The 9691-nt window shown below is 59.8% G+C and overlaps 2 protein-coding genes across 2 annotated transcripts in view; one reads left to right on the top strand and one right to left on the bottom strand.

The window, feature by feature from the left end:
* Positions 1 to 1311: 1311 nt before the first annotated feature.
* Positions 1312 to 6580, top strand: LOC113212690 (sodium channel protein Nach). Its single transcript, XM_026431490.2, has 8 exons — positions 1312 to 1704; positions 1877 to 2071; positions 2150 to 2297; positions 2454 to 2587; positions 4713 to 5089; positions 5293 to 5458; positions 5778 to 5875; positions 6185 to 6580. The coding sequence occupies exons 1-8, from the start codon at positions 1610 to 1612 to the stop codon at positions 6538 to 6540; spliced, it is 1569 nt and encodes a 522-aa protein (XP_026287275.1). The 5' UTR covers positions 1312 to 1609; the 3' UTR covers positions 6541 to 6580.
* The window catches only part of LOC113212688 (WD repeat-containing protein 75), a 9956-nt gene continuing 5745 nt past the window's right edge, over positions 5481 to 9691 (bottom strand). Inside the window, exons 14-16 of the mRNA XM_026431488.2 lie at positions 7142 to 7227; positions 6593 to 6835; positions 5481 to 5724 (exon numbers count right to left, since the gene is read on the bottom strand). Of these exons, the coding sequence (XP_026287273.1) occupies positions 6595 to 6835; positions 7142 to 7227 (327 nt within the window). The 3' untranslated portion in view covers positions 5481 to 5724; positions 6593 to 6594. The remainder of the gene's footprint in view (positions 5725 to 6592; positions 6836 to 7141; positions 7228 to 9691) is intronic.

The following is a 9691-nucleotide window of genomic DNA, read 5'->3' as shown; positions in this document are numbered from 1 at the left end:
CGGGGCGGGGCGCGAACATATGGCCGGCCAGCAGGGGCGTAAGCGCGCATTCCAGCCGCAGCGGATATGACATGACATGTCTTGTCGTGGGACCTCCGATTTCAAGCTGCATTTACCAACCCTCCCGATAGAAAAAGAAATAGGGTGAGAAATATAAATGCAGAATAAGTCCTGAGGACTGACGGACTGTGGGTGTGAGTGAATGAGCAGAAATAGAGAATGACGACGTCATCGTGAGAAGAATAGTAATTATACTGATCTCAGAAAGGAGGTCATACTTACATACGGGGTCAAGAGGGAGTGTTTTTTTATTCCAATAAAAACGCAGAATGGTATACCAGGTGGCTGATTCACGCCGCGCACTTTCGTAGTTATAGTGTACCGCATGTTATGTATGTATGTTGTATGTTGGCAAACCTGAAAACCCTTATGCAAGGCTGTGCCCGATGTTTATAAAATGCAAGCAGAAAGAACAATAAACCAGTTGCCACTCAAACGTCTTGCTAGTCCGTCCAAGTCAGTCCTCCAGTCACCATCACAGCCTTACCCGGTACATGACACCGCATGCACGGCCGCGGGCGGGTTTTCCTTTGCTCGCTGCCCACGGCTCCTTATGGCCCCGTGCGAGTAGGCAACCCTCCCGCATGCAAGCATGTGGTACAGATCTACGAAAGTGCGTGGCGTGAATCAGCCACCTGGTACTTATAAATGAGAGTGGTGGGGAAATCCAACCCTGCGATACGCTCGTCGAGACTCCATGCGGACGCGTGCGCGTGGCTCCTGCTGGCGGAGTAGCGTCGGGACTACCCCGCGCCTGGACACGTAGTGCAGTAGTGTTGCTGGAAATCGACTCCCCCTCTCTCCCTTCCCCCAATCGCCACCCTGTCACGACTTTATCGCACACGACAGCCTTCACACGGGTAAATCTGCACAAACCGTCGTAAAGGTCCCCTTGAATATCCCCCCACGGTCGAAACAAAAATAACAAAAATCCAACGCCACGAACACGCGAGAAAGAAATGATCCCAAGTTTTTACAACGTACGGCGAAATAGCATTTTGACATCAAATCATCCAAATCAACAAAAGGCCCGTGGAGGCGCAACTCGCCCCGCAAGCGTAGCACTCGGCCGCTATCTGATCCGAATTAAAAATGCAGGGGTTGCCGGTTGCCGGCCGGCCCGCACATGTATGATGCGATGCCATCTGAAACCCCCCCCCCCCTCTCGTCTCTCTCCCTCTGGATGACGCCACGGCCTCGGCACGACGGCTGGCTGGTGGCCGGAGCCTCTGAATAATTGATCACATTTCACGGTCCTACCCTGTCGCACCCCATCGCGCCACTCGACCCGGGCCCACAGCCCACAGGCGAGCAGCGCGCCTCAGCGCCGCGACGGTAGGCAACCCAACCGGCGGCGGCGAGCAGCGAGGGGCCCGGCGGCGGCGCTCTGGCCAGCTCAGCTCGGAAATACAACACAACAAAATAATAGAGTGGGGACGTTGTCGGAAAACAAATTGCGTCGTGCAGAGCAATGTAAATTAAAAGGCCCGGCGAGCATCGGATCAGAGTCGTACGTACCGAGCGCCGTACCGGGCGCCAGGCCGCCGACATGGGCATATTCAGCTCGTTCAAGGACTTTTTGAACAACACCTCTTTCCACGGGCTGCGCTTCGTCGCGCAGGAAGAGCGCCACTGGAGCGAAAGGTAAAAATACAACGCAGGACAGTGAGAGAGGGGTATTTGGAGAAACGCGTCGAGAAGTCGACGCAGGGGCGCGATAATCGGCGCAATGCGTTGCCAAAGCTCGGCGTTTGCGGTGCATGCTGTCCTGGGGCGCACGAAGCTTTGGTTCACCTCGGCTTTTATTGCGGTGCAGAGTGTTCTGGCTGGTGGTGTGCATGGTGTCATGGGGCGCCTCCGCCAAGCTCATGATGGCCTCGTGGGAGGCGTTCCAGAACAACGCCATCAGCTTCGTGGTGGAGAGCACCTACCTCGACTGGGACACCACCTTCCCGACCATCTCGGTGTGCGAGGAGGACAACATGGAGCGCGTGTACTTCATGAGCGCCAAGTCAGTAACTGGTGTGTAGTAAGTACAACACAGTATGTGCTTGGCTACCCTGCATTTGGCAAATTTCCCCACTCGCAGGATCTACGGAGAGGACCACGACTTCAATCTGGATGAGGTCCTCAAGGAGATATCCTACTTCAGAGGCTCCGCCTACTACATCAAGGAGTTCTGCTTCGACGGCCACGTCAACTGCCCCAAGTCTGGCTTTACGGCCCTCGCTCGCAAGGTGCGTGAGCGCTAAAGGGCGCAAGTCAAGGTGTCTAAACCAACCTAAAGAGCATCAACCAGCCCAGCCCGGGCCCTGTTTACTCCCTCGCCTTTCGGGACCCCCGTGGCCCACCCACACTCTATAGCATAGCCTTGCGGGCGTTTTCCGCGACAGATACGCAGCGGGTGCCCCGACATCTTCGTCGACTGCAAGGTGAATAACGTCGCCTTCAACTGCTGCGACCACTTCCTGCCGCTGGACACGGAGATCGGCACGTGCTTCGCGCTCAACTCGCAGCAGGGCGTGAGGTACAGTCTGGTACAGTAAGCTGTATGTGTATTTGATCGGGACGGGTCCGCTGGGGGACACTGCCGGTGGCACTGCCGCTGGTGGGGCCCCCGGGCAGGGCCGCTGCCCCCCAGAGCGGGCGGGAGCGTCCGCGGCCCCCCCTTGTCACGGCGCCGGCCTCGCCAAACGGGCGCGCGGTCAGGGGGCGCGCCCGGCGCGCTCGGCCTCCAGGATGCGCCGCTTCAGCACGGCCTCCTCGGCGCGGAGCACCTCGATCTCGGCCTGCGTGTGGATCTGCGGGCGGGACGTGGTCGCTAGGCGGGCGCACCGTGGGGGTGCGAGGCCTCATGGTTAGGGAAGGATACACGGCGCCACTCACCTGCAGGTCGCGGTGGCGTTCCTCGTTCTCGAAGTAGCGCGCCCTGGTCGCGCCCAGCTCCCGGATGATGTCCGTGGTCGCGGTGGCGAGGTCCGCGCAGCGGTCCGCCTGTCCAGCGGCGCTCTCCACGGCGCTCTTGGCCTTCTCGCTGACGGCGGCCGCGTCGGACGAGCGCAGCACGCCGGCCCACGCGGCCGTCGCGTCCCGGTAGTGCTCCATGTCCTCGGCGGCGTCGTCCTCGAGCCCCTCGACGCGCTGCTGCAGGTGACGCCGCGCGCGCACCCTGCCCAGGACGGCCACCCTCTCGCGCACGATGGCGTCCAGGAAGCGGTGCACCAGCTGGCGCGGGTAGGCGGCCTCCAGCAGCGCCACGTTCTCGGGACGGATGTTCCAGACGTCGTCCTCGTCCATGACGGCGCGGCGCTGCCGCGGGGCGCCTGGCCGCGAATGGGTGGTACTCGGGCCGGCCGCCGCCTCCTCCTCCAGGGAGTCCAGCAGCATGGAGCGCTGCGCCGCCCGTTCCCGGCGCTCCTCCAGGCGCTCCCGCAGCTGCCCCAGAAGCTCCGCCTGCCGTGAGGTGACGCTCGCGTCCTCCTCGACCGAGTCTGACGGATCCTGGTAGCAGAGAATATGCCGTAACGTGACGCAACCCAAATGTAGCTGACTAGGTAGCACAGGCTTGCCTGGAAGGAGGTGATGAGCTTCTCCAGCTCCGGGGTGGTCTTGTCGGGCTCCGCGACAGCCTGGTCCAGGTCGTGGATCAGCGAGTCGTAGAAGCTCAGCAGCAGATGCCGCTGCTCGGGGGGCGGTCTGGCGCCCAGCCTTCCCTCCATGGGGCTCGCGTCCTGCTGTTGATTTGGGCGCGTTGGTGATGGTGGTGGTGGTGGGAGCGCACGTGGTGACGACAGCGACGCGCACCTGGGGGGCCGCGGAGCCCGAGGGCTGGTCGGGCGCCAGCGGGGTGGAGGTGGCCTGGGGTTCACCTGCTGGCCGCCAGCCGGAGGGGCTCCGGTCCCCGGACACCCAGTGCGGCCCGCCCTTGGCGAGAGACACGGCCAGGTAGCCGAACGCACCCCGGCCGCCCGGCAGCACCTGCGTGGCCAGGTACGTCCTCTCGTCCGCGTCGCCGCGGCCCTTGCAGGACGGCCCCGTCGCGTCGTTGGCGGTCTCGCTCAGCCACGACTCCACGTCCACGGCGGTAAACACCTCGCGCGGGGGCTTGAGCGCGCCCTCCGGCGGCTCGTCCATGAACACGGGGTCCAGCTTGTTGGTCATCATGCCGTAGTACAACCTACGTGGGGAGTGTCGTGGCCAGTGGTTGATCGGGTATGGTAGGATAGGGTACGACGCCCACCTCGGGCTTCGCGCCGCTCACCGGCTGAGGTACTCGTTGCGGTCCCGGCGCGCGCTATCCACCTTGGCGGGGACCTGACACAGGCGCCCCAGCCAGGCGCGGGCCTGCTCGCGGAGCACGGGGGCCTCCTCACCCGACAGGGCAGCGAAGACGGGGCGCAGCAGAGTCAGCAGGAAGAGGAACTCGGCGTCCAGGACCAGGGACGCCTCTGGCATGCTCCCCGGCCCGACGCGCCAGACGCGACCCCGACGTCCGAGAGGTTATGGGGGCGCTCTGTCAACACTGCAGACGCCCCGTGGCGCGCTGTTTGGGGATTTTACAGGAGGGCGGTGGTGGAGGTGGCGCCGAAGCGCGTACAGTGTAATACGCGGGCTGTGTAATGTGTAATGCCTCTTTCTCTATTTGACGACAGGCTAAGAGGCAAGAAGGACAAGCTCCCCATTTTAGCCAACCGACGGGCCCCGAAGGCGGCCGTGTATCTGGAGCTCCGCGTGCAGAGCAACGTGCACATCCACTCGCCCGAGGACGTGCCGTTCCTCAACTCGCTGAGCTCGGAGGTGTTCGTGGCGGCCCCGCTGATACACAAGCGCTTCGGCATCGCAGTGCGCGAGATCGAGAACGAGCCGGGCGTCCGGGACACGTCCACCGTGCAGCGCAAGTGCCGGTTCCTCGACGAGAACGACCTGTCCGTGTACCGCTACTACTCGTACTCGGCGTGCATCACCCAGTGCAGGAAGGAGGCGCAGATCAAGCAATGCGGCTGCACCACTCACCTCATGCCCAATGCGAGTAAGTGAGACGGGGTACTTGACTCGAAAAAATTAGAGTACACTCCAGAAAATCAGACAAAAATAATCAAGGGAAAACAGAAACATCGGTGCGTGCGCTTGAATTTACAGTAAAAACCCCTCGGTCGAAATGAGTCGGGGAAAATTAACTGTAAAAACAAAATATAACACTCGACAATTTCGCCGGCTTACGCATGTCCTCAGAGGAGGACGAGATCTGCACGCTGGAGGGACTCATGTGCCTCTACACCCATTACACGAACTTTTCGGTGCTAAAGACGAGCTGGAGTCGAAAGGAGGGGCTGTACTGCAACTGCGTGCCGTCCTGCACCGAGCCCGAGTACAACATCGTCACCCAGGAGTCATTCGGGTAAGACAGAGAAGCACGGCGATAACGTCTTTCTGATCACGTCTTTATAAAAATCACGTATTACAAATCTCAACAAAATATATAGAAAAGTAGCCGGAAAGCAAGACGAGCGGCAAGAACCAGCTGGCCGCAGACCCAAATTACTTTTAAAAATACAATTAGGTCGGACGGTGGTGATGTCCGCGTTCCACTTGAGGTCGGTCGCAACTCGAAGTTCGTAGTTTTCAAACGACTTCGCGTACAGTACACATGGGGACGCGCTTGCCCTGAAACAACCAGATGAAAGCGGAGAGTTAAGCTTCGGCGTCGTTGTTCGCAGCATCTCGCACAACACGTCGCGGATCGAGCTCATGTTGGACAGGTTGCCCAGCGAGAGGTACAAGCGGAACGTGGTGCGAGGCCGCCTCGACATGGTCGGTGAGTGCTAAAGTTCGAGAGGGATGTTGGTGTTGGTACAAAGGGGCGCTTAGAAACCTCGTCAACTTTCGTACAGATATGCTGTAAGTATACCTATACCACGCATGCGCATGCAGAGGTAGTTGGGGCGAGTTTGCCTCCTGTCTTTGCCTTACGACACCGGGCGAGTAGGCAACCCGTCCGTACGGTACAGCATAACTGCGAAAATAGACTGAGGTTCCCGGCGAAATTCTGTTGTTGTTTTTATGTTTTTTTGAAAATTTAAAACATGTCGTAGACATTGACACGAATAATCTGACTCTGCTGCAGTGTCCATGGGCGGCGCCGCGGGTCTGTTCGTCGGCGCCAGTCTGCTCAGCTTCGTCGAGCTGCTGTACTACTTCTCGCTGCGGATGTGTCGGGGCAGCAAAGACACGGGGGAGGACGACGACGACAACAGCAGCGGCGGCAAGAAGAAGGACAGCGCCAGCGTCCGCGGCAGCGCGTTCACGACGACGGCCAAGCAGGGCGCGGTGGCGCCCCTGGCCGTCGGCAACTTCCTGCCGCCCGCCGGTCAGCCGCGCCCGGGACTCATCGGCCACTACAACAACAACCTCGTCCTCCAGGGCGGCGGCGGCGGCGGCGCGCAGCCCGGCCTGGACGCGGGCTACTACTCGCGGTTCTAGATCCCTCCTCCCCCGCCTCAATAAAGCCGCTCCTCGAGCACGACCTTCTCACCTCTATTCGGCTACCAGCGCCTTGGCCCAGTCCAGCGACTCCCGCAGCGTCCTCTCGAGCGAGCGCTCGAGCTCGGGGTCCACGTCGCCCGGCGCGGCGGCGGTGGTGGTCGCGGCGGGCGACGGCGGCCGCTGCTGCCTCTTGTCGGCGGGCTCCGCCTCGTCCTCGCTAGAGTCCTCGTCCTTCTTGGCGGCGCGCTCCGCGGCCAAGGACGCCTCATCGGCGGCGGCATTGTCGTCAGCGCTGTGAACCAAATGAAACCACGTTACGGGGGGAGCCAAACCGGCGCGAAAGATAGAGTCAATTAGGTGGCGAGTAGGATACAGAGCAAGAAGAACAGTCGAGGGGTCATTCAATGTAAAGTCATGCGTACTTACACCAAATTTTCTTTTTTTCTGAAATTTTACACATTTTTCTCGATTTTCTTTTCGAAATGTCTAATTTTTGAACCGATTTTCAATTTTTTCAGATTTTTTAAAATCATTGCGTAAGAGGGTGTACAATGACATTTTAAAAATTGAAGTACCCCTCAAAGTTTGACAGACTCACCTCGCCTCGCGGACGAGCAGGGCGCCGAGCAGCCCGGCGCACAGCAGGTGCTGGGGCGGCATGGTGTGTGCGGGGGACGCCAGCAGCTGCAACAGAGAGACAGAGAGGGTCACATTCAAGGCGGGGCATAAGTGGCCGCACAGCGCTGCTGCACTCTAATTCGCGGGGCAGTGCGTCGCAGAGGCAAAGCGTTTCCTTGCTATTCGCGGCCTCCACGTCGCGTTTGTTCTCCAGAGCGGGCGGCACGGACACCGGACACGTGCACTGCACTGCCGCGGGTGGTCCGCTGGTCCGCGCCGTCGTCGCGCAGGTGACCCAAATAGGGATGTGCAACGTGCAACGCGGGACCGCCGCGTGGCAGCGCCGTAAGCTGTAATAGGCTGGCGAATCTGAGCCCACGAGCCACGGGCCAACCACCAGCAGCTGCCAGAGCCCACGGGGCCCGCCCGGGCTACACAGACTGTGCAGCTCGACTTCAGCAACTTTAGCCACCCACTTGATCTAGCCGCGCAGGACGCTGGCCACCAGTCCAAGGGGTTCACATCCCGTACAGCGTAGGGCTTGCAGATTGCAACCCCAACAAACGCACATTTTTAGAGTCTTTTCAACTTAATTGTTTTAGAAAGTCCCCCAAGACTGTCTCTACCAGAAGGAAGAGTCCGCGATCCGCGAGCCGACAAGAGGGCAGCGCGTGCGCGTCGGACAAATAATAGCGATAACAACAAATCGGCGCCGCCGTGTCACGCGAGACGGCCGGCGCGATACTGTCCGGCGTGTCCACTCCAGTCCCGCGGGGCTCATGGGGACGGGTCGTCCTCCGTATCTGATGGGCTGATGGGGCTCGAGCGCACGACAGGGGAGGGAGGACGCGCCATTTGGGAACGAGTACCTGCTATAAGGTGGCTCTGCTAGCGAGGGCGCCTGCAACCCGGTGGGTAGGCAAGCCCGCCATGCAGCTGTGTGGGGCCGGCGGCCCGCCCTGAGCGCCTGAGAGCGCCCCGCCGCGTTTAGCGACCACGCAGCGTTCTCCAAAAATAACGTCTCCCCGCGTCAACTTCGGGGAACGTAATTTATTGAAGGGGTATCACCTTTATAGTGGAACGGAACAGAACGCACGGATAGGTGGAGAGGAGGAAGCCGAGAATGATACCCTTTACCCTTCTTGTTTACACCTTCGGGGGTGATGATGAGGGGGGCGGGTGCAGCCGGATGCAGCGAAGTGCCCCTCATGATGAGAGCCGGTCAACGCCGGTCAGACACGCCGAGCCGCCGCGCCAACCAGCGGCACGCCTCCTTCCCCTCCTCCTCCTACAAGATCCCCGCGCTGTCCATCATCATGTGTGTGACTCAACGTGTTGACAATGAGCAGCACGCCGCAGGCCTCCGCCAGGGATCCAGGAGGAGGGGCAAGGGCCTCCCAACGGCACAGGAAACCCAAGTGTGCGGACATGACATGGCGATTTTCATGAGCGGGGATTTTAAGTCAGAAAATTTTCCAGAGAAATTTGCAGTTTGCCCATAACACAAGATTAAGGAGATTTTATAAAAATCATGCAAAATTTTACAAGAATATAGCTTTTGCACTTGAACCACTGACTAACATTTACGTACACAATTTTCTGATTTGAAACTGTGTGTATAGCGTCACTCTCTAACTTTCGAGTAAGACTGCCGCCACGCTGACCTCACGTGATTCACTCGGCTGGTGCGTGGGACGACGCGGCGCCGCGAGTCTTTCCCTCGAATCACGCGAATCAGCGGCCAACGAGGATGGCAGACTGAACCAGAATGGGCGGATGGACGGGGGCAAGCCGGCAAGCCGGCAAGCCAGTCACGGCAGCAATGTTTCATACATTTTGAAGAGAGCGCGCGCGAGAGAGAAGGAGCGACAGACTGTAAACGAAACGGACAGTTCTGGGTCACTTTTTGACCTCTCCTCTCTGCGGACAGCCCAAAATACGAGAATAGCCCCCACGCAATCGGTTGAGTTTTGAATTCCCTGATGACTTTTCTCCGACTTTCTACGTGACTTTCCGGGCAAAAACTCAAGCACAACGATATACTGTGTGATTCAGGCATTTCTCCAAACTACCTTTCCCATTTCCCGGGATAGCCCAACGTGTATTCCTGACTTCTAGTAGGTAGCATGGCCAACCTGACCACCATTCAGCATATAGTGTCACCCTGCCTCCTGTCCTCCCCTTCACACACACGCCCTCATCCAGTCCATGGTGTGCATTATGGATGTCCCGAAGAGGCGGGACGGCGTTGGCTGGGGTCGTATGGCTAGGCTTAAGGGTGGACGCGACGGGCCCCAGGTGTGGTGGAGGTGTGGCAGGGAGTGATGGTGGGCAGCGAGCCTCGCACCACAGCAGGAGCGGCCAGCGGTCGGGCCACCCCGTGTGATGGATCGGGAGTCGTCGCGACGAGACGCGAGCGGTGGGACAATTGATGCTCGCCACCGGCAGGACCGGCAGAACGCCCATCAGGTAGGCAAGCTGTAAGCATGCGACAGCTCGGCGCGCGGCGGGCCTGCATCCCCGCCCACCC

This window comes from Frankliniella occidentalis, unplaced genomic scaffold (genome assembly GCF_000697945.3).
Source record: "Frankliniella occidentalis isolate FOCC.00 unplaced genomic scaffold, Focc_3.1 Scaffold166, whole genome shotgun sequence".
Classification (NCBI taxonomy): Eukaryota; Metazoa; Arthropoda; class Insecta; order Thysanoptera; family Thripidae; genus Frankliniella; species Frankliniella occidentalis.
This window is presented reverse-complemented; position numbering and strand designations above follow the sequence as displayed.